Genomic DNA, 25,288 nt, shown 5'->3' on the forward strand with positions numbered 1-25,288 from the left:
GGGAGGTTCGAGGAAACAAGAAAGAGATTGTAAAGGTCCCTACAGCCATAGGAGCGAGGACCTCTAACCTTAACCGGAGGTCTTTTGGAATCTGAGACTGGGCCGCGTGAGCTTTCTGCTGAGTTCGGTTGTCGCTGTCCCAGTTTCCAGTACGATGGGCCTTCCCCTGCGCTGGGTTTCTTCGCCTTAAGAATAGGGGAAAATAAGAAACACAATGCCAAATTCTGTAGAAATCAGTCTAGCACCATACGTGTCCAGATATATTTTATGTGATATTAATGGAATTATTACAATAAACCAGGTGGACAGATTTGCATCCATGGTCCTACTGTACAGTAATTGTTAAAAAAGCAAAGATAACATTTAAAGTAACATTTCATCGTCAAAAACATGTTTTTCCTATCTAGTGTCTTCAAGAGATATACAAAACTGAATTAATCTAGATTCCCTGTAATATATTTGACTAAAAGATGCTAATGTTTGAACCCCTATTTTTGTGCCAAGTGCTTTTTAAATATTACCTTACTTAATCCACAAAAATTCTTTGAGATGGGTAACTGTGAAGCCCAGGTTAAGAATGCAGCTCAAGGCAACACAGATAAAATAAAAATAATAGAGGAAGTCTTCAAGCTAAGGCCAGTGTGTCAAGTATCATCCTGCCACTGTGCTTGTTAATTTATTAATGAAATAATCACGTGCACAACTCATAGGATTTTAGAAACCTTGCTTGCTCAGTGTGTAGAACTTATACATACAGCCATTTCCTCTTGAATTGTTCTAATTTATCATAAGCATTCTTTTTCTTTAATATCAAAAATAGCTTTACATTTCTTTTTCTAACAACAGATGTGATTCAGACACTGATGAAAAAAGGTGAAAATTAGACAATATTATGCTGCTAAGATAGAATCACTATATATTTTTATGGAAGCTCTTTGAAACATACATTTTAAGTGCCTAATACAAGTTAGGTTATTTCTAAGTTGCTACCTTAATTCATAAAGATTTCTTGGTAAACTGTTGCTGCTCATATGTGAATGCTATATTCTGGACAGATGCTGGGAATCTCCCTTTTCCTCGTAGTGTTGGTATGTACATCTGCAGATCTAGTACATCTGAAATAAGAGCTGTCTGGTCTGTTTATCCAGCCTCACATAGATCTAGGTGAGTTCATCGGGTCCTCGGAGACAGAGGATCCTGTGCTGACAATGACTGATGTGGGTCGGAATGCAGAGGAAGTTCAAGGACCTTTGGCTATGTGGGAAGCCGATATTCAGAACATAGAGCTGGAGAAAGGGAGCCAAGGACTTGGTTTTAGCATTTTAGATTACCAGGTAAATATATCCTACTTCTAACAAATTTTTTAAAAAAAAGATAACAGATGCTAAATGCATATTGTTACTGGCAGAGCAAAAGTAGGTAATACTTTAGAGTCATCAAATATGTGTTCTTGTTTCTAATCTTTCAGAATAATAATTTATAATAAGATGATTATTATAAAGCATTTTTTTGACATTGAGATTTTTGAGCTCTTTTATATTTCAGATCTTGGAAATTTGAAGACTATGCAGAATACTTTTTAGGAATATCATAGAAATACAGTTTTCCTGTTTCTTTGGGGAATATATCTAAATTGTTTTTATTTCCTTGCTCTTAATGGATGGTTCATATTTGAACCATATTTGGTAAGACAGAAACTATCAATACTTTTTTTGTCTGAAGTGAATGATAGATATATCATTTTGGATATATTGTAAATTCTCATATTATTTGACCAAACTTGATGAATAATCTTAAATTAGGTCAGGTCAGGTGTAGCAGCATCCTTGTGCTGCGCTCGGTGCCGAGTTACTGAGGGGATGCTACTGCTGGGTGATGAGGTGCAGCTGCTGCTCCTCATTAATTAATACTGATCTGGAAGGCTGTCTCAGATGACTCCAGAGAGTTGTATTCTTTCTCAGGCGTGGTTCTGGAGTCTTATTCTAATATTAAGGTTGCTGTGTATCAGAAAACTGCATTATCAATTACGATATGGCCTCCTCCTGTATTTCTTCATTCCTAAAACAAGCCCTTTCCTCAGAACACTCATATCTACTAATGTTCCACAATAGTAACAGCCTGTCAGTAAATGCTGCTGTTAATAATTCATTCATCTCAGATGATAGTTATAAAGTTGGACAGTTTATCAATAGCTGAAGTCACACTTTTAAATTTACCTATAAAATTTAAAACATCTACTTGGGAACCATTGAAAGTGGGGATGCTGTTGTTTAGGGTCGACTCTTCCTAAAATCTTCAAAATGGAGATTGCCTTCACCCAGACAATTCACTGGAATTGTTGTATGGAATTTGTAAAAGACACTTTGAAAAATTTACCCATCCATTACAATGCATAGAGTGCAACCTGTAATAACATTTTTAAGTGTAGAGAGGAGTTGCCTGCTCTTTGCTTTCTCGTCCTTTCAGGATCCAGTCGATCCAGCAAGCACTGTGATCGTCATTCGTTCTTTGGTGCCTGGTGGAATTGCTGAAAAGGATGGACGACTTCTCCCTGGAGATCGACTCATGTTTGTCAATGATGTTAACTTGGAAAACAGCAGTCTCGAAGAAGCTGTCCAGGCCCTGAAGGGTGCACCATCAGGAACTGTGAGAATAGGAGTTGCCAAGCCTTTGCCTGTAAGAATTCAGATTTTATTGATTTCTTTTTATTTACAAATAAAAGTGAATTTCAGCCTTTTTGCTTCAGGTATTTTCATGATTGAATCATGACTTTTGATACTTTTCATCAGCATGCTTATTGGCTTCATGAGGGTAAAAATTTAGTTTTGAGTAATTTTTTTTTTAAAGGATAAAGGAAAGAAACAGCCAGGAAGTTCAGAAATAAATTTAAAAGTTAATGTTCTGTGGTTCACTTTTAGCTTTTTTTAATTCAAAAATAAGGTCATGATCAATATACAAAGAAATGTTTTCAAAGAAATAGGCTTTAAAATATCTATACCAATAAGTTGACATATTAGAGAAATTAATAACAAGAGCTAACGGTGGAATCTTCAGTTATAGTGGAAGAAATAGAATCTCTGTCAGAGTGGATTAAGTCCCGGTATTCTGTTGACTTCAAAATATTTGTTGTATAATTACTGCAGAGCAAGAAATTGAACTTTCTAATTTAGGTACATCAGCCTGTAGTTCTCCTCCTGGGAGGGAATAGCATTCATGTTATTAATTACTGCAATATAAAAACAACTAATAAATTCATGCTACGTAATGTCAGTATGATGATTTGGTACAGTGATTGCAACGTAGCACTTATCATTGAATTGCAATGAAATATTAGAGACAGTCTCAATATTTGTGTTTTTTTTCAGTGTATAAATATATTTTAAGTAGAAAAGACAAATAATATTTTCTCTTAAATAAACATAGACACATAGATATATTTGCATAAACATCGAATAAAAGTCTGTTGACGTCAAAGAGTTTGTTTAGATTGTAAGCTTGTTGATGTATTTAAAATATTGAGTAGATTTTTTATGCTCTGCTTTTCATTCCATAACAGATTTTGGTAAGCTGTGAAAATGTATTTATGAAAACAGGAAGAAAGGGAAGAAGAAAGGGAATATTAAGCAAACCTTAAATTAAACCAGGATTGTAGGAATCAGAACAAGGGTTCAGTATGAAGAGTGTAAGAATGAAGATAGTGCATTATGGGACTCTACATATTTATTAATATTGACCATACATTTGGTTCTGGTCTTTCTGTTACACAAAGAAAATGCCAAACATGATCAATACACGTGTTTTACTTCCCTTAAGGAAAAATTGTGCCACTTAACTCTGAAGCAATCTTTTTTTTTTCCCTAGCTAGTTCCAAAATAAGTTTCTTTCATATGAGTATTTAGTATTTCAAATTGAATATGCATTGCAATTGTGATAAATCTCATTTATATGAAGTCAGTTTTACTAAAAATTAAGCTCATATGTATGGGCATAGAAGATAAGGATTTTCTTTCTCTGAAATACTTTTGCACATATTGGTGATACAGGGTGATGTAGGCAAGACAATCTAAATGTTTTAGCCTGTTTTTTCCTGATATTGTAAGAAGAATGCTAGGTTTTCCATCACTGTGATCATGGTTATAATTTGACTCCTCAAGAGTGCAATATAAGTGTATCGTATACATACAGAGTTGGTGGTGTATTTTAAGCCATGCTAAATTAAGAGACTTCATTGAGAGTTTACTAAAGGTCCTTGTCAAAGAAATTAACATTTTTTAAAATAATCAGGAGTGCAGTATAAGTATATTGTATACATACAGAGTTGGTGGTGATGGTTGTATTTTGAGCCATACTAAATTAAGAGACTCCGTTGAGAGTTCACTAACTATCCTTGTCAGAGAAATTACATTCTTTAAAGTAATATTCTAGTAAGGAATGACAGAGAGATATTGGTCCTTCTTTTTAATGTTTTCTTTTTCTGCAAATTCTTCTATATCTTAACACCTAAAAGTCGCCTTATTTCTGTATTCAGAAGTCATTGTTTAACTTGAGTATTTGGTAGGTGACCAGAAGTGACCAGAAGATTATTATAATGTAAAAAATTGTTGATTTTGATAATCTTTGTAAGAAGGGTGAAAAAATTTGTAGAAAGGGATTCTCATCTAACAGATGATGTTGGTATTGGGATAAACATTCTTACTGTGTCTTAAAATATAAAACTGTTCAACATGAATATTTATTATATTTCTTGCTCATCATTTATGTTAAAGTTGTTTGTTTATGATGACTTTATAACTTGAAAACATTATTTGAAAACTTTCCAATTTTTCCTCCCCACTTTACTTTTTTCTCCCCTCTCCTCTGTTTTCCCTTCCCTCCCTTTTTCCTGTTCCTCCTCTTTTTCATGAACTCATCCTCAAACACTGAGCTTCATTCTCCCTGCAGCTGTCCCCAGAAGAGGGTTATGTTTCTGCTAAGGAGGATTCCTTTCTCTACCCGCCACATTCCTGCGAGGAGGAAGGGCTGGCTGATAAAGCCCTCTTCAGGGCTGACTTGGCTCTGGTTAGTGGTGCACTGGCTTATCAAGCTTTCTTTCAAAATCTTAAATGTCTTATTTTTGCTTTTCAAAACATTCTGAAGTCTTACTGTATTCTTTGTTCATTATATTTTGGAAAACTTAACATTTTGTTTTCAACTTCAGTAGTTCTCACAGTTCAAAATGAGAAGAAAAGCAAACCATTATATACCTGAAAAATGTTGGATTTGTGGCAGAAATTCAGTTAGCAGTGTATTATGTCAACATGTAAATTTAATCTTTACATCATACCAAAAGTTATTAAAAGCACTTGTTTGCTCTAAATACATACTTGAGTATCTCTAAGCATACTTTAACTGTTTTCAGTATTCATAGATCAGTTATTTTAGCTTCCTTTTAATGGTGTAACAGTTATATTATTTCATTAGATATTAATAATATGAAAGTCACATACATTGGTTCACTTACGGATTAAGAGTACAAAAGCTTCCAAAAGAGGGAATGTTCCTGTTTTCTATGAATACGTGTTTGTTAACATTATTGATTTACCATTAGGGACCACTAGAGGCCAACTTTGTTGGGTGAATACATGGTTCTTGCTCCTGAGAACCTTATGGGCTGGTAGAGGAGCCAGTGCTATGTTAATAAAGTATAAAACTAAATACCAGATATAAGTATGCATATGACATTTATACAAGTGTAAAAATTACACATCCTATTCCTAGTACTTCTTTCATTAAAGCCAGGTTCCTGACCTAAAATTTTTTTGGAGGGCTGGGAAGCATTCCTTAGTGTGACTAGAAAGGAGTATTTTAAATTCTTGTCTTAGTGGTGTTGGACTAGAGAGAGGTTTCAAACCTGTGAAATTCTCCGTTAGGTGTTTATAACTAATTGTGCACATCTTGCTTTGATTCTAATAATCCTATTGTTGAAAGATATGGTTCTTCTTATTAGTTATTTTTCAATTGCCAGCTCCTGAATCAGCCATTTGGAGTTTTGGTGTATATTGTAATCAGTACAGTTATTTCACATTATAATTCCAGGTAACTGGAAAAAGTATTTTTTTAAATTATAGAAATATTTAAACTTAGAATTGCTCCAAGCCCTTGGTTGTTACCTTTTGCCCTTTCATTGATGAGACAGAATAACCCTCTATGCTAGCTCCAGTTTGTCTTTGTTCTATTACAGTGGTTAGTTTCTGATGTGTTGAAGAGAGTGAAGAGGTCCTGCAGAAAATAGAATAGACCAGAGAATGATACCAGTATGCCCTTTAGTCTTAGTAACAGAACAGAATTCCCATCTGATACTATTGTTTTTATTCCTAGGTGAACGCAAATGATGCTGACTTAGCAGATGAATCTGCCTTTGATTCACAGTACTCTCCTGATAATGACAGTATCTACTCTACTCAAGCCTCTCTTTTATCTCTTCATGGCAGTGCTTGTAGTGATAACCTGAATTATGGTCCCTCCCTTCCATCTTCTCCTCCCAAGGTACAAAGGAAATGCCATTTTATTTATGAGAGAACTTATTGCCCAGAGATCATTGCTAATGGGATTTTGTGGGAGTGGCATGTTAAAGACTTTATGTTTATGCAGTGATGACTTCACTCTTAAAGTGCAGTTTCCTTTAGGTAGTGTTAGCTGAGTATCTTGTAGACTCCAAGGTACTATTTAAATCTGGGTTCTGTGATACAGTGTGATAGATACAAGAGTTCAAAACTTTGATTAGGATTTGCATATTAGACAAAAATTTTAATGAAATGTATTTCTTAAATTGTGTTTTTGGTAGTGTCTACTTTGGAAAAATTACAAGAGTAACTTTATTTTCTGAACGGTTTTAAATCTGATTTCCATGGAAAGTTGGTTAGTAAAATAGTCCTTGCATTAGTTTATTATTTATTATCTAAGTTGAACTTAATGCTGTCATATATTTTTATATAAAATAATGCCAGAGAATACTTTATGTAAAAACCACAGTGAATAGCAAAGAATGTTTAAGTCACTGGAAGTGAATGAAGAATTTAGCTACTGTATGATATGTCTGTGCCATGGACATTTTAGAAATAGATTACTGGTGTAAGTGCCTCATCCAACTCTATTCATTTTCTTGGTGACACACTCTATAATTTTTTTTCCTTTCTTTATTTAATTTTTTTCTGTAATTTTTAATAAGTAACATTTTATAAAGCTTATTCAGTCTTTTGTGTGTGAGATGATATATCACTGTTTGAATTTGGATTTCTAATTGGTTATGAAGTGGAACAGGTTTTCATATATTGGCCATCTGTTTTTCATATCCAGCAATGACATCTTCATATCTTTTGGTCATTTTATAATGGAGTTGCTTATCTTTCTATTGATTTCTTGGACTCATTTATATTTCCTAGAAATTTAATAAACAGAGCAATTTAGTGTGTGTTTATTTATGAGTGTGTATATTTTGAAAATCTGAAAATGCGTAGGAATGATTCCTTTTAACTTCAGGAAAGAAGTTATTCTTGGAGAAAAAATGAAAGCATGGGAAAATGGTTGTATCTGTAATATCAGTACATTATATCCTTTTAAGAAGAAAGAGAAATTGAAGAAAATATGCCAAAATATTGCTGTATGTTAAATCTGGGAAAAAGGCTCATATATGGATATATTTTCCTTATTTTTCCATGTTGGAAGTATACTGTAAATGAACATAATCATTACAGTAAAAGATTGGAAAATAATTCTTTTTTAAATATATAAAGTATATATTTTCCACATAAATTCAGTGGGAAGGAAATCTGTATTTATGAGTCGGTTGGAAAGTAGAATTTCAGTAGGCCTTGGACAATTTTCCTCCTTTTCTGATTAACAAAAAATTTTTTGGCCAGAACATTTTCAAAGCATTTTCTTTTATGTTCAAGATGCACCTGTTATCCTTGCAAACGATGCTGGGCAATCTCCTTGAATTGGTTTGCAAGGTATAATCTTGAATGGAGCAGCTGCTCCTCTCTCACCACACCTGAGACTATCTGACTGAGTCCTGTCTGGAACATACTCCTTCTTTAGTGGCCTCAAGGCTGAAAGCTGAGTTCATCTCCTAATGGAATCTTCTAATCTGCTGCATAGCACGCTCCTTCTTGCCAGTGGGACATATTGCATTGTTTAACTTAGTAATTGTTACTTAAAGGGATTACACAATGTGCATACTGAGAAGCATATATTTTACAGGGCAAATGCTGGCTATGCGCAGCACAACATTTTGGCTTACTGAAGTCCAAGGCAGTTTACTCTTTTGTTGAAGCAAATTTTGGCACGCTGGCCTATCAACTGAAATATTTAAACTACAAAACAACAAAGGAAACACTAATGAGGGTGTTTTAAAACACATTGTGAAACTCCTGTGTGATTTCGGTTTTCTTAGAAAGTAGGACTGTTTGTGTATCGTCGTGCATCTTTGCCACTTTTTTGGCTTGTTTGTATTTGTTTTGTGGCATTTTTTTAGTACTAAGATATTTTGCTGGAAAATTGAAAAGTTAGATTATTCATTCATCTTCCTATTTCTTTGCACTAAATTTATTTTTAAAAGACAGAGCGGCAGTTTGTTATAGAACTTAGAGCCGACCATTTTTCTTAAAGAAAAGTGAGCTCATTTGGGGATTCTTTAATTGATAAAATGATACCACATGTGATCTTTAAGAAAAAGAGAAACCTCCATACAGATTTGAAAGAAGGATAAAAGAGTGAGAGGATCTCAGTGATTCCTCAGATTTTTGACTTTGCTAATTATGTAATAATCTCGTAGCCTTAAATGGTGACTGGAAATGCACAAATAAGTTTACCTGTTTTCTTTACCCTGATGAGAAGGCTTTGACCTTTGCCAGGCATGCTGCTGGAAGCGCTAAGAGCTGATCACCCAGAACAGGGTCTTATTATAGAGGGAGGCCTTCTTCCTAAGCGCAGAGCCTGGACCTAGACCACTCACTGCCTAGATTAGCACTGTAGGCATACATTGAAGCTCCTCTGCACAGAATTCTCCCATTTGGGGGATCATTCTGCCTTTTTTTTTTTTTTTTAATAAAGGAGTTGTGTTTGCTTAATTTGATTAATAATCATTTAGGGACTTCGGGGAAAAAACATTACTCAAGAATCTGAAAAATATGGCCATTTCCAGCGGTATTTGGATTAATAGAGTCAGGTCACTGAAAGGTGGACATTAAAGGCAAGAAGCTGGTGGGTTTTCTCATTCTTCTAGGTTTTTCATTACTGTTTTTATCCTCGTTTCCTTCTAAACTCCAAAGACATAATAGAATGCAGAAATAGTTGTTTTAGAAACTTACTAAATACTTGTACACTTTTGTTTTAAAGCTCAATAATGGTTTTGTGGGAGAAGATACTTTTTCTCTATTTTCACTTAATAGTCCAATCAGTAAAGGTTCAGTAGCTGTGTAATGCATTTCCTCTTCTTCTTATCCACACGCCCATGCACCACACTCCCTAGTGTACCCATGGTCTCTCTTCTTGCTCCAGCGATGAAAAGATTACCAGTTTGGTGCATGTCCTGCATTCTTGAATGCTGGTCCCTGGAAATGCGATTGATTCTAGTGTAAGTTGAGCTTCATGTTTGTCACCATAGAAACCCCTCTTCATACCTTTACAAATCAAACAAAACCAATGGATTCCATGCTTTAAAAAAAAAAAAAAATCTACATATTTGTAGGAATAAATCTCCACTAGTGTCATTCTGTAGCATAAAATATTGCTACCTTCACAGTTATGTTTTAAATCTTGATACCAGTTTTTATTACTTTGTGGAGAAAGGATCTCAAAAACTGATTACATCACTATAATCAAGATGATGAGAGTGATTGTGGAAATCTTAGTGATAAAACTATGAGCTAGCAAAGGTACTAAAGATCTTACCTTCTCTCTCAGTAGGGTAAGAGTACAGATAGGAAAGGAAGTGTACCTTATCTCAGAAAGAGTGGGAGTGCAATGCAAATTGGAGCAGCTGTCCTTATGGTATATTTTTCTAAAGTATAGAAAGATTTCTGTGGTAGACTGATTATTGGAAAAAAAAGCAGGTTGTGTCCACTGAATGCTCAAGTTTTTAATCTTGTCTATGTAAATATATTCTCTGGGTAAATAATGTGCCTAAGTATAACATTAATATGCATTACACTATATTTTCAAGTATAATTGTCATTTTCATTTAACTTTTCCCCCATTTTCCCTAAGAACATAAATGTATCAAGTGGAAGTACCTATTAAGGTGGATTTTTGAAAGATTCCAGTTTAGATAACCAAGTTGTACTGGGAAATTGTAGTTATTTTTGGACATCTTATGAGGGAAGAACTGCTTTTCTTTTAGATCCATAAGACTTTTAAAAATAAAACTCAGTTGTTGTTCAGCAACCAGAAATGTTTCTGAAGTAGGCGTGTGTTGTCTGCTGTGTTGATGAGCTCTTTCTTTCATATGTGGCAGTGTTAACTCCTTCATGAATAATGCATGGAGATTTCTGTTACATGGTTTCTAGTAAACCCCAGCTAACAAGGGCAACTTGACCTCTTTTTCCGGTGGAAAGTAGTTTTGATTGCCACCTTTATTTGAGGAGCGGTAAGGATGATCTCTGCTAATTATTATAATTAATGTAGAAATACAGAAGCTAACCACTATTCTATTAAGTACTTTGTGTTGTATTTTTTTTTTCCGAAAGACTAAAAATTGGTTGTATGAGCCAACAGGTTATTATTTAGGTTTTGGGATTGTGGAGGATGATACTTTTCTATCCTTTGTTTCTGAGGATTTTAAAGATGTTAGTTGCTTGCATGATTTTCCCACTTGCCTCAATTCTTTATATCACGAATGTTTGATAATTCCAAAGAGACAGACACTTGATTGAACTAGTGTAATAAATTGTGTTGAAGCGATTGATTGCCAATTTAGAAAAAAAAAATGAAAAGGATGCATATCTCACATCAAACTCTGAAAAATAAATCTACTACTACTACTAAGTCACTTCAGTTGTGTCCGACTCTGTGTGACCCCAGAGACGGCAGCCCACCAGGCTTCCCCGTCCCTGGGATTCTCCAGGCAAGAACACTGGAGTGGGTTGCCATTTCCTTCTCCAATGCGTGAAAGTGAAAAGTGAAAGTGAAGTCACTCAGTCGTATCCAACTCTTAGCGACCCCATGGACTGCAGCCTACCAGGCTCCTCCGTCCATGGGATTTTCCAGGCAAGAGTACTGGAGTAGGTTGCCATTGCCTTCTCCAGAAAAATAAATCTAGATGTGTTAAAACCGTATCAGAAAACAAACCATTTATAAAGTTGGAGAAAAATACTAAAAAGTATTTCATTTATTCTGTGCAGAAAGAGGACTTATTAAGCAGCTTATAAAACCAGAAGCATAAAGAAATTGACCAGTCTGATTGCATAAATAATTTTAATAAAGAATTAATAATTCTTGATTACATAAGGCATTAACTTCTGCACATTTATGTATATGACATATACAGACTTAAAAGATAATTGACAACCTTGGAAGTACTTGCGGTATATATCACAGTGACTCAGAATATATCAATGACGACATATTTACTGACATTGGAAATCTCTCATATTGAGGTATAAAGATACTTCAAAAAATCAAGTAGGAATATAGTATTTAGTATAATTTTTAAAAATGGATATGAATATGTGCATATGTGTGCATGTGTACTTATACAGATACATAAAAAACTCTGATGAATAAACACCCAACTAATGCCAGCCATTTATTTCTACTGAGGAAAGGACTAGCAGAATGAGCAGTGAAGGAAGACTTTCATACTATAATCTGTGTGCAGTATGGTCCAAATTATTTTTGATAATAATATATTCATACACTGATTTTATACTTTAAAAACATCAGTAAAAGGATTGAAAGAACAGTTGATACATTTATTCAACAGCAGTTTGTGGGACACTACTTGTCCAAAGCACAGAAGTGATACAATATATGTGTTGTAAGTAGATAATATATATTTATGTAGAGCTGTAGAATTTTAGAATTTCATGGAATTCTAGAGATTACTTTGCATAAAGCCGAGATCAAACCAGTCAATCCTAAAGGAAATCAGTCCTGAACATTCACTAGAAGGACTGATGCTGAAGCTGAAGCTCCAATACTTTGGCCTCCTGATGCGAGGAGCCCACCTATTAGAAAAGACTCTGATGCTGGGAAAGATTGAAGGCAGGAGGAGAAGGGGACGACAGAGGATGAGATGGTTGGATGGCATCACCAACTCGATGGACATGAGTTTGAGCAAGCTCTAGGAGTTGGTGATGGACAGGGAAGCCTGGCATACTGCAGTCCATGGGGTCGCAAAGAGTTGGACATGACTGAGCAACTGTCAACAACAACAAAGAAAAATTCTGTGATATTATTATTAATAAAGAGCCTGGATTGGAACCCACATCTTAGGACAACTTTTCTTAGTACTATTCCTTCTGCTGCAACTTTCAGAGTACTTAAGAAAAAATTCCCTGTAAAAATGTGGATTGTGTGACTTTCTGTTTGACTACATAAATACCTACAAATCCCTATCCAAATAACGTTTTCTTGGAGGTTCTTGTAAGTAGAAACTACTCAATCAATGTCGTATTCTTTATATTCTGAATCTTAGAACTAATAAGAATTTCAGATAGATTGGAAATGAACTACTTTTTAAATGATATTTAGAAATATAAGTTATTTACTTTCCTATATTTATGGAACTCTGAATAATTTTATTTGTGAGTATAACAAAATATTGTATCTTAATAAGCTTATTAAGTACTAGTATATTGTAGTAGTATGACTCAGTAGTAGATGTATGTTTTGCAGGAAGAGTATATGTATTTATAAAAAGAAACATATGCAACATATAAGCTGAGCAGTGAGTTTGTACATCTGCTAATACTTTTTGAGTAATACTGTGTTTGTTTTTTACTAAATAGTTGTTCATTAAGATCATAGGAAATGCACTGATAGAATTCTGGCCATAATTTTTAATTTTGTTCTTTAATCATCAGGATATTGCTGAAAATTCCTCAGATTCAGTACTTGATCTGCAGATGTCCTTGGAGGAGCTATATGCCCAAAATCTCTTGCAAAGACAGGACGAGAGTGCGCCTTCAGTGGACTTGAGCATGGGTCCGGCTTCTGGCTTTACCGTGAACGACTATACACCTGCAAATGCTATTGAACAGCAGTACGAATGTGACGGCTTAAGAGCGTGGACTGAATCTCACCTACCAAATGAAGTTCTGTCAAGTGCAGAGCTGAGTTCTCCTGTGCTGACTGATTCGACTGGAAAGGTGACATTCTAAAGATACAGTCTGTGTACGATGGTGAGGTTGGGAGCAGTGAAGGCTTTGGTTACTCTGGCTTCTCTCTCATTTGGAGCCAGTGCTCTCCTGAAGCTCCGATTTTCAAAAGACAACCTATGAACTTGTTGTGTAAGTTCTTGCTGAGTAAAGCACAACCAGCTAGAGAGTATGGGTGATGTTGAAATCACACTCCAAAGTCTAGTGTTTTCCTTTCCACATGACTTATTTTTATTTTCTGACAGGGCTCCAAGTTCTTAATTCCACAAGGCTCCCTGGCCTCTGCTGCTGAGTGTGTCATGCTCCAAAATACACCCAGAGAATCTTTCGAGAGGACTATTGTGATAGCAAAAGGCAATTCTAGCTTAGGTAAGTTTCTTTTCCACATACACCTTCTGTCCTAACCCCCTTGCCAAGAGGAAGTGTTGAACATAGAGTCAGTACTTTTAACTGTAGATAAGAAGATAGATGTGATAAAATTTACCATAATTTTAATGTTAATTCTTTTTGTACTCACTACAGTTATCTGAAATGGTTAACAGGTTTACTTCAGACTATCTTAAATCTGTCACTCTCTTATTAATTAAAAGTATTCACAAGCCTTGTTTCCATTCAAGTGAAAGATATACAAATTGTGTATGAGACAGAAAGTAAGGAAAGGGAAGGAACTTTTAGAAAATGAGAAGTCAGCGACTTGGAATTCTAAATTCTTTGGAAAAGTAAATTATTAATTTCTTTGAATGGTACCAGTTATGTGTGCGTTAGTTTGTATTTAATTTCTTTCATTCACTGAAATAAAGACTAAAAAGACAGGTGTGCCATTACCAAAGCATTAATGCAATTCTTCAACAGTCCTTCCCAGGTGTGAGGGTTTTCCACCCATAAAAGATTGTGACTGATTAAAAATCTCAAATCTTCTGATTTGGGCAAAGACTGTCTGTAGAAATAAAATCCCAATTACACTAGCTAAAATTATTTCAAGGCAGCTCACATTTATACTTCTTTTGACTTAGGCAGTGACATGATTCAGCTCTGTGTTTAGTGCTCAGTACTGAAATAGGGTCAAGAATAATTTCCCCCAGAAGCCTGATTGCAGTCTAAGACTCTGGTTAGCTCTGTGTCAGAGGTCTTCTTTCTCTTAGGATGTAACCAGCCAGTACCCTTTATGTTGGTATCTATGGTGGGATTTGGTTTCCTTGTTATATTTGGGAGTTGGCAGAGGAGTCGAGCAGCAACACCACTGTAGCTGGTGATTGGGATTCCAATCTGTCTCCTAGATTTTTTTCCATTTGGTGGTAGCTGGGTCCTACCAACAGTAGCTAAAAGGAGAATTGTAGCAGAGAATTTCTCGTTGGTTATAATATCTCTTATATATTACATTTAATAGAATGTTACAAAACTTAAGCTACAGAACTTTCTCTAATCATTAATTATGGGATACGTGCTGTAAACAGCTAACTGCCAGAATTATTTCATCTGCTAATGCAGTGTTTGTGAGAGCATGTTACTTGGAACACTAGTTCTGTAGGATGTTAACAGGAGTTATACTTGGGTTCCAAGCTTGGGATGTGATAAACTTAGGGAGACAGGTGTTTCTGTTAGCATCGCTCGGTAGCTCTGCACTTGTGCCTTGTGTATCTGTAAGTACATGTTCCAATATGCAGCACTTCTCACACATCATTGGCCACAGAACCCATTTTTAAAATTAACTCATAAGACAGAAATTTTGCAGAGCCTGTATGAGAAACCCTCTTCTAGCTTATGTATTGACTCTACTCTCAAACATTATTTCTGTATTCTGGCCACTATTCTAGACTCCATGATATAATTGTTTTCTTCAAGGAGCATGAGTTTAAGAGAGTAGACTGACTTGATGTATAGATCCCTTATTGCATTAACATATCATACCTGCCATGAGTGGCATTCACACCAAGAACACTGAAGACGTAAATGAAGGAGTAGCCAAGCCCTCCTCTCCGAGTTTGGAGGAGTGTAGACAGATATTAAAGAAGAGAAGATGTTTGATTTCATCCTGGAAAAAGAAATAGATTTTACCACCTCGTTGAGGCATTGGAAACATTGGAAGCTGCTAGAGCCAAGGCAGAGAAAAGCATCAGTGGGTTTGTTTGGTGTGGATCAAGTGTGGCACAGTGGCAGGCAAAGCAAGAGCTGAAGCTGAAGGAGTGACAAAATTCGTTACATTTAGTTGGCGGGGGGTATTATATGTACACATAGGTGTAATGACCTTTGAAAAATTAATTTAAAAATTTAATTGATGGTTTTTGATAGATCTGCTGTACGTTGGCTAGTTACGTTGTATTAGAATCTGAAAGGTAGAAGCAAAGGTAAAACAGGAAGAAGGAAAGTGTTACCTTTTCTTCACCGATGAAGTATTAGGAATTTCTTAGACTTAGGAATTTCTCTGGAAGAACTCAGCCCTTACCAGGTGGAACCAGAGTTCACACCAGAATCTGTCTCTGATTTTTGCTCATCAAGTCACCCAAGGCTGTGTTAGCACTGTTGTAATAGCAAGCGTAATTTTGAAGCTGAATTACAATTTGCATTTAGCCTTTAGAAAGCGATATATTTGTAGAAATGGGTAGAGATGCCTTTTAAAATATATTCTGTGCCTTTTCTTCTGTTTTTCTTTTGTACTTTGTTGAGCACTTTGAAAGGAACATTGCATGTGCTCTTCTCAAAAAATTCTTTGAATAACCCCAAATGTGGACATTATCCCCATTGATTAGATGAGTAAACTGCAGACCAGTGTGAGGTTAAGTCCGTTGCCCAAAGCCACAGTGATGAGAAGTGCTGCAAGTCAGGTTTGGAACCAGTTCTCTGTTTCTGCAGTACATGGTTTGCAGTGTTGTCCTGTACATCTTTTAGGACAAAATTGAGAGATCTTACAAGTTACAACCAAAATCCAGTCAGTAGGCACTACCTTGAAGTTGTTGAAACCTAAAAGTGATCATTTGGTGAAAGGAAAGTATAAGCTGAGCTAACTGATGTCAACTTCTTTTTTTAATATTGTTGACATGACCTGACAGCTTTCATAACTGGTAGAGTCATGAGTTAAATATGCTGTTAAGAAAGAATTTAGAGGTCATGTTGGCCATAGCTTGTGAAAACTTGTCCCATGTCTGTGGCTTGCTTTATTGTAGGATCCATGGTGGGCAAGATTCCCAGGATGGGCCACTGAGTTAAATTGTGTTTTGTAGTCTTGCATTTTTTTTTTTTTTAAACTATAGTTGTCTCGCGGGACTTGGTAGTTAACCTGGCAGCATTAGGGCAAACCAAAGTGCTTATTGAAACATTTCAGAACCAGCCTCTCTGCTCATAAGAAACCCACCTCGTTTGAAAATGTGTCTAAACTTGTTTATTGGTTTATGATAAGCAGAGGTGTTTCCTTAATGACAATATACTTAAAACTCATTTGTATGAGTCTTAACAGAATCTTTTAAAGTATATTTGATTAATAGCTCATTTCTATCTGCATATGGTAACTAGAAGTCTGGGTGGCTCCTTTCCAGGCATGAAATATCAGGCTGGGAACATATTGCAGTCAGGATCATTTCTTTAAAAATATTTGAAATATCATGTGTAATGTGGTATAATTACAGTTAATACATGGGCTTCTCTAGTGGCTTAGATATTAAAGAATCTGCAAGAGACCAGGGCTTGATCCCTGAATTGGGAAGATTCCCTGGAGAAGGGAATGGCAACCCACTCCAGTATTCTTGCCTGAAGAATTCCATGGACAGAGGAGCATGGCGGACAACAGTCCATGGGGTCCCGAAGAGTCAGACGTGACTGTTAGAGAGGATTTCTTTCTATTAAAAATTATAAAACCTAAAAATGAGTTAGTGGCTTCTCTCAAAGTCTTTGTAAATGTCTTTATCGACTTATATCTCTCCTTATATTGTTTAATCATATAATCTTGTTTTGAAAGGAAATTTTAGTACTTGATTCTAAATGAAATTATATTATTTATATATTATTGTATGTAAATTTTAAAATTTCAATCAGTTCAGTTCAGTTCCGTCGCTCTGTCGTGTCCAACTCTGCTACCCCGTGGACTGCAGCATGCCAGCCTTCCATGTCCATTACCATCTCCTAGAGCTTACTCAAACTCATGTCCTTCAAGATGGTGATGCCTTCCAACCATCTCATCCTCTGTTGTACCCTTCTCCTCCTGCCTTCAAACTTCCCCATCATCAGGGTCTTTTCCAATGAGTCAGTTTTTCGCATCAGGTGGCCAAAAAATTTCAGTAGGTTTGATATTTTTAAAGGTGTAGTTGAGAGTAGGGGGAGAAGGAACAATTCAAATGGATTTGTTGAGAATGTTTTCCTGAAGAAGTGATATTCAAGAATGAGAAGTTGTTAGCTGTGCAAGAGCTACAGAAAGGGGGTATCAGGCAAGGACTCTGAAAAGGGAGGCTTAGTGTATTTCTGAAAGGCATTGTTACTAGAACGTGGTGGGGAGGCAAGGAGGACATGACGCAGAAGAAGGGTGCCCATCAGGAGGACCAGGCCAGGAGTTCCATATAGACAGAGCCATGTATTGTAGGTATGTTGTATATTTGCACAATGCTGCTGCTGCTAAGTCGCTTCAGTCGTGTCCGACTCTGTGCAACCCCATAGACGGCAGCCTACCAGGCTCCCATGTCTCTGGGATTCTCCAGGCAAGAATACTGGAGTGTGTTGCCATTTCCTTCTCCAATGTATGAAAGTGAAAAGTGAAAGTGAAGTCGCTCTGTCGTGTCAGACTCTTAGCGACCCCATAGACTGCAGCCTACCAGGCTCCTCCCTCCATGGGATTTTCCAGGCAAGTACTGGAGTGGGGTGCCATTGCCTTCTCCGCTATTTGCACAATAGGAAACTGTTAAAAATATTCTTAGCATAGAGAATGATGTGATATGATCTATCTGCTGTGAGAAGAATGAAATGGCAGGAACAACTTTGGAAGTCGGGAGACCAGTTACAATGCTGGTTCAAAAGGTGAGGCGTGATGGTGAGAAGTGATGGCTTGGTCTAGTTTAGTATGGACATGGAGAAAAGTGAACGAATTCAAGGTAAGTTTTGGGGATAGAAATGATGGAACTTGCTGATGGATTAAATATTGGGAGTGGGAGGGGTAAGAATCCAGAACACCAATATTACTGCTTTGAATAATGGAGAGTAGTATTGTTGTTCAGTCGCTCAGTCATGTCTGACTCTGCGACCTCGTGGACTGCAGCATGCCAGATTTCCCTGTCCTTCACCATCTCCCTGAGCTTGCTCAAACTCATGTCCATCGAGTCGGTGATGCCATCTAGCCACGTCATCCTCTGTCATTCCCTTCTCCAGCCTTTAGTCTTTCCCAGCATCAGGGTCTTTTCTAATGAGTCAGCTCTTTGCATCAGATGGCCAAAGTATTGGAGCTTCAGCTCCAGCACCGCTCCTTCCAATGAATATTCAGAATTGGTTTCCTTTAGGATTGACTGGTTGGATCTCCTTGCAGTCCAGGGGACTCTCAAGACTCTTCTTCAACTCCACAGTTCAAAAGCATCAATTCCTTGGCGCTCAGCCTTCTTTATGGTCTACTTTCACATCCATACATGACTACTGGAAAAACTGTAGCTTTGACTAGATGGACCTTTGTTGGCAAAGTAACGTCTCTGCTTTTTAATATGCTGTCTACGTTGGTCATAGCTTTTCTTCCAAGGAGCAAGCGTCTTTTAATTTCATGGCTACAGTCACCATCTGCAGTGATTTTGGAGCCCAAGGAAATAGTCTGTCAGTGTTTCTCCATCTATTTGCCATGAAGTGATGGGACTGGATTCCATCATCTTAGTTTTTTGAATGTTGAGTTTTAAGCCAGGTTTTTCACTCTCCTGTAGTGAAAAAGGAAGAGTAGTATGGTGGTGCTGTAAACAAAAACGGGAGGACAGATGGAGAAATGAGGGTAAATAGAGACTAGGGAATTCAATTTTATACTTACTAGGGCTGTATTTCTTACGAATCATCCAGAGACCATGTCAAGAGCACAAGTGAATATCAAAATCTGGAGCTATTGAAGTTCAGATTTGGAAATAATGCAGTAATAGATTATTGTTTACATTAGTTTAATTCAGCTGACTACTGTACATTTAGGCACTGTGATAGGCACTGCAGATAAGACTTGAATACAAGCTTCTTAGTAATTCTGTTATGCTTTTTTAAAAAGATTATTTTTATTTATTTTTGTTGCACTTCTGTGGTGGCTCATATGGTAAAGAATATGCCTGTGATGCAGGAGACCCATGTTTAATCCTTGGGTTGGCAATATCCCCTGGAGGATAATTGTGTTAGTTTCTGCCTTACAACATCATGAACCAGTCATAACTCTGTGTGTGTGTGTGTGTGTGTGTGTGTGTGTGTGTGTGTGTGTGTAATGAATCAAAACTATGTATGTATCCCCTCCATCTTGAGCCGCCACCCAATTCCACCCCTCCAGGTCATCACAGAGTGCCAGGCTGGCTCCTTGTGTTATATATCAGCTTCCCAGAGCTATCTGTTTCACACACGGCAGTAGATGTATGTCAATGCTACTTTCTCAGTTCGTCCCACGTGCTGTGTCCACAAGTGCATTCTCTGTGTCTGTGTCTCTGTTCCTTCCCTGCACATAGGTTCATCAGTACCATTTTCCTGGATTCCATATAGATGCTTTAATATACTATCTTTGTTTTTCTGTGAATTACCTCATTCTGTATAACAGGCTCTAGGTTCATCTACCTCACTACTGACTCATATTTCTTCCTTTTTTTTTTGAATATTTATATTTAAATTTATTTTTAAGTGGCATTATCAACATATTTTTATATTATCAAATGCCAAATATTTGATTTTTTTCAGTACTACATACATATTCACAACTTATAGCTAACCCAAAGACCCAGGTAACTGTGCTTTATTAATTAGTAATCTCGAAAGGCTAGTTAACAACTTAGAAATAACTTTTTGAAGAATTTGTCCAGTCATTATTGTATAAATGTATTTCATTTTTTTTGTTTTTGTTTTTAATTTTATTTTATTTTTAAACTTTACAATATTGTATTGGTTTTGCCAAATATCGAAATGAATCCGCCACCGGTATACACGTGTTCCCCATCCTGAACCCTCCTACCTCCTCCCTCCCCATACCATCCCCCTGGGTCGTCCCAGTGCACCAGCCCCAAGCATCCAGTATCGTGCATTGAACCTGGACTGGCGACTCATTTCAAATATGATATTATACGTATTTCAATGCCATTCTCCCAAATCATCCCACCTTCTCCCTCTCCCACAGAGTCCAAAAGACTGGTCTATATCGGTGTCTCTTTTGCTCTCTCGTATACAGGGTTACTGTTACCATCTTTCTAAATTCCATATATATGCATTAGTATACTGTATTGGTGTTTTTCTTTCTGGCTTACTTCACTCTGTATAATGGGCTCCAGTTTCATCCACTTCATTAGAACTGATTCAAATGTATTCCTTTTAGTGGCTGAGTAATACTCCATTGTGTATATGTACCACAGCTTTCTTATCCATTCATCTGCTGATGGACATCTAGGTTGCTTCCATGTCCTGGCTATTATAAACAGTGCTGCGATGAACATTGGGGTACACGTGTCTCTTTCAGTTCTGGTTTCCTCAGTGTGTATGCCCAGCAGTGGGATTGCTGGATCATAAGGCAATTCTAGTTCCAGTTTTTTAAGGAATCTCCACACTGTTCTCCATAGTGGCTGTACTAGTTTGCATTCCCACCAACAGTGTAAGAGGGTTCCCTTTTCTCCACACCCTCTCCAGCATTTATTGCTTGTAGGCTTTTGGATCGCAGCCATTCTGACTGGCGTGAAATGGTACCTCATAGTGGTTTTGATTTGCATTTCTCTGATAATGAGTGATGTTGAGCATCTTTTCATGTGTTTGTTAGCCATCTGTATGTCTTCTTTGGAGAAATGTCTATTTAGTTCTTTGGCCCATTTTTTGATTGGGTCATTTATTTTTCTGGAATTGAGCTGTAGGAGTTGCTTGTATATTTTTGAGATTAGTTGTTAGTCAGTTGCTTCATTTGCTATTATTTTCTCCCATTCTGAAGGCTGTCTTTTCACCTTGCTTATAGTTTCCTTTGTTGTGCAGAAGCTTTTAAGTTTAATTAGGTTCCATTTGTTTATTTTTGCTTTTGTTTCCAATATTCTGGGAGGTGGGTCATAGAGGATCCTGCTGTGATGTATGTCGGAGAGTGTTTTACCTATGTTCACCTCTAGGAGTTTTATAGTTTCTGGTCTTACGTTTAGATCTTTAATCCACTTTGAGTTTATTTTTGTGTATGGTGTTAGAAAGTGCTCTAGTTTCATACTTTTACAAGTGGTTGACCAGTTTTCCCAGCACCACTTGTTAAAGAGATTGTCTTTAATCCATTGTATATTATTGCCTCCTTTGTCAAGGATAAGGTGTCCATAGGTGCGTGGATTTATCTCTGGGCTTTCTGTTTTGTTCCATTGATCTATATTTCTGTCTTTGTGCCAGTACCATACTGTCTTGATGACTGTGGCTTTGTAGTAGAGCCTGAAGTCAGGCAGGTTGATTCCTCCAGTTCCATTCTTCTTTCTCAAGATCCCTTTGGCTACTTGAGGTTTTTTGTATTTCCGTACAAATTGTGAAATTATTTGTTCTAGCTCTGTGAAGAATACCGTTGGTAGCTTGATAGGGATTGCATTGAATCTATAAATTGCTTTGGGTAGTATACTCATTTTCACTAATATTGATTCTTCCAATCCATGAACATGGTATATTTCTCCATCTATTAGTGTCCTCTTTGATTTCTTTCACCAGTGTTTTATAGTTTTCTATATATGGGTCTTTAGTTTCTTTAGGTAGATATATTCCTAAGTATTTTATTCTTTCCATTGCAATGGTGAATGGAATTGTTTCCTTAATTTCTCTTTCTGTTTTCTCATTATTAGTATATAGGAATGCAAGGGATTTCTGTGTGTTGATTTTATGTCCTGCAACTTTACTATAGTCATTGATTAGTTCTAGTAATTTTCTGATGGAGTCTTTAGGGTTTTCTATGTAGAGGATCATGTCACCTGCAAACAGTGAGAGTTTTACTTCTTCTTTTCCAATTTGGATTCCATTTATTTCTCTTTCTGCTCTGATTGCTGTGGCCAGAACTTCCAAGACTATGTTGAATAGTAATGGTGAAAGTGGGCACCCTTGTCTTGTTCCTGACTTTAGAGGAAATGCTTTCAATTTTTCACCATTGAGGATAATGTTTGCTGTGGGTTTGTCATATATAAATTTTATTATGTTGAGGTATGTTCCTTCTATTCCTGCTTTCTGGAGAATTTTTATCATAAATGGATGTTGAATTTTGTCAAAGGCTTTCTCTGCATCTATTGAGATAATCATATGGTTTTTATTTTTCAATTTGTTAATGTGGTGTATTACATTGATTGATTGCAGATATTGAAGAATCCTTGCATCCTTGGGATAAAGCCCACTTGGTCATGATGTATGATCTTTTTAATGTGTTGATGGATTCTGATTGCTAGAATTTTGTTAAGGATTTTTGCATCTATGTTCATCAGTGATATTGGCCTGTAGTTTTCTTTTTTTGTGGGATCTTTGTCAGGTTTTGGTATTAGGGTGATGGTGGCCTCATAGAATGAGTTTGGAAGTTTACCTTCCTCTGCAATTTTCTGGAAGAGTTTGAGTAGGATAGGTGTTAGCTCTTCTCTAAATTTTTGGTAGAATTCAGCTGTGAAGCCGTCTGGACCTGGGCTTTTGTTTGCTGGAAGATTTCTGATTACAGTTTCAATTTCTGTGCTTGTGATGGGTCTGTTAAGATTTTCTATTTCTTCCTGGTCCAGTTTTGGAAAGTTGTACTTTTCTAAGAATTTGTCCATTTCTTCCATGTTGTCCATTTTATTGGCATATAATTGCTGATAGTAGTCTCTTATGATCCTTTGTATTTCTGTGTTTTCTGTTGTGATCTCTGCATTTTCATTTCTAATTTTATTGATTTGATTTTTCTCCCTTTGTTTCTTGATGAGTCTGGCTAATGGTTTGTCAATTTTATTTATCCTTTCAAAGAACCAGCTTTTGGCTTTGTTGATTTTTGCTATGGTCTCTTTTGTTTCTTTTGCATTTATTTCTGCCCTAATTTTTAAGATTTCTTTCCTTCTACTAACCCTGGGGTTCTTCATTTTTTCTTTCTTCCTTTTCTAGTTGCTTTAGGTGTAGAGTTAGGTTATTTATTTGACTTTTTTCTTGTTTCTTGAGGTATGCCTGTATTGCTATGAACTTTCCCCTTAGGACTGCTTTTACAGTGTCCCACAGGTTTTGGGTTGTTGTGTTTTCATTTTCATTCGTTTCTATGCAAATTTTGATTTCTTTTTTGATTTCTTCTGTGATTTGTTGGTTATTCAGCAGCGTGTTGTTCAGCCTCCATATGTTGGAATTTTTAATAGTTTTTCTCCTGTGATTGAGATCTAATCTTACTGCATTGTGGTCAGAAAAGATGCTTGGAATGATTTCTATTTTTTTGAATTTACCAAGGCTAGATTTATGGCCCAGGATGTGATCTGTCTTGGAGAAGGTTCCATGTGCGCTTGAGAAAAAGGTGAAATTCATTGTTTTGGGGTGAAATGTCCTATAGATATCAATTAGGTCTAACTGGTCTATTGTATCGTTTAAAGTTTGTGTTTCCTTGTTAATTTTCTGTTTAGTTGATCTATCCATAGGTGTGAGTGGGGTATTAAAGTCTCCCACTATTATTGTGTTATTGTTAATTTCTCCTTTCATACTTGTTAGCATTTTTCTTACATATTGTGGTGCTCCCGTATTGGGTGCATATATATTTATAATTGTTATATCTTCTTCTTGGATTGATCCTTTGATCATTATGTAGTGACCATCTTTTTCTCTTTTCACAGCCTTTGTTTTAAAGTCTATTTTATCTGATATGAGTATTGCTACTCCTGCTTTCTTTTGGTCCCTATTTGCATGGAAAATTTTTTCCCAGCCCTTGAGTTTCAGTCTGTATGTGTCCCCTGTTTTGAGGTGGGTCTCTTGAAGATAGAATATGTAGGGGTCTTGTTTTTGTATCCATTCAGCCAGTCTTTGTCTTTTGGTTGGGGCATTCAACCCATTTACGTTAAGGTAATTACTGATAAGTATGATCCCATTGCTGAGCTACATTCACTGTACAGTGTAGACCCTGTTTCATCTCTAACATATTTAATGTAGAGTGTCTTTAGATAAAATCTCAGAAACATTTCTAAATTGACTTTAAAAGTATTTGAAACTCATGTTTTCCTTTCCTTTTGATTGTTTTTACTGCTTAAAAAGTTTTGTTGTTGTTCAGTTGCTCAGTCTTGTCCAACACTTTGCAACCCCATGGACTGCAGCATGCCCAGCTTCCCTGTCCTTCACCATCTTGCTCAAGCTCATGTCTATTGAGTTGGTGATGCCATCCACCATCTCATCCTGTTTCATCCACTTCTCCTCCTGCCTTCAATCTTTTCCAGCATCAGGGTCTTTTCTAATGAGTTGTCTCTTCAAATCAGGTGACCAAAGTATTGAAGCTTCTGCTTCAGCATCAGTCCCTCCAGTGAATATTCAGGATTGATTTCCTTTAGAATTGACTGGCTTGATCTCCTTGCAGTCCAAGGGACTCAAGAATCTTCTCCAGCATCACACTTTAAAGGCATCAGTTCTTTAGCACTCAGCCTTTTTTATGGTCCAAAGCTTAAAAAGTTACACTTGTTCTTTTATATATGAATCTGTAGAGATTATTAAGTTCAAATTAAATGAATTTGAAAGTCATGCTTTTTAAAAAATATTTTATTAAGGTATAGTCGATTTACCATTTTGTGTTTTTGGTTTACAGCAAAGTGGTTCAGTTATAAATGTACATAATAGTT

At 36.4% G+C, this 25,288-nt stretch overlaps 1 protein-coding gene across 14 annotated transcripts in view; it reads left to right on the top strand.

Annotated features, from left to right (window-relative positions):
- MPDZ (multiple PDZ domain crumbs cell polarity complex component) overlaps positions 1-25,288 on the top strand; it is a 175,301-nt gene that overhangs the window by 82,343 nt on the left and 67,670 nt on the right. For all 14 annotated transcript variants that reach the window (XM_061425290.1, XM_061425279.1, XM_061425282.1 and 11 more), the window contains 6 exons: positions 1,149-1,334; positions 2,467-2,676; positions 4,942-5,058; positions 6,358-6,525; positions 13,062-13,346; positions 13,601-13,724. In XM_061425290.1, the coding sequence (XP_061281274.1) occupies positions 1,149-1,334; positions 2,467-2,676; positions 4,942-5,058; positions 6,358-6,525; positions 13,062-13,346; positions 13,601-13,724 (1,090 nt within the window). The remainder of the gene's footprint in view (positions 1-1,148; positions 1,335-2,466; positions 2,677-4,941; positions 5,059-6,357; positions 6,526-13,061; positions 13,347-13,600; positions 13,725-25,288) is intronic.

The sequence above is a fragment of the Bos javanicus genome, chromosome 8, assembly GCF_032452875.1.
Source record: "Bos javanicus breed banteng chromosome 8, ARS-OSU_banteng_1.0, whole genome shotgun sequence".
NCBI lineage: Eukaryota > Metazoa > Chordata > Mammalia > Artiodactyla > Bovidae > Bos > Bos javanicus.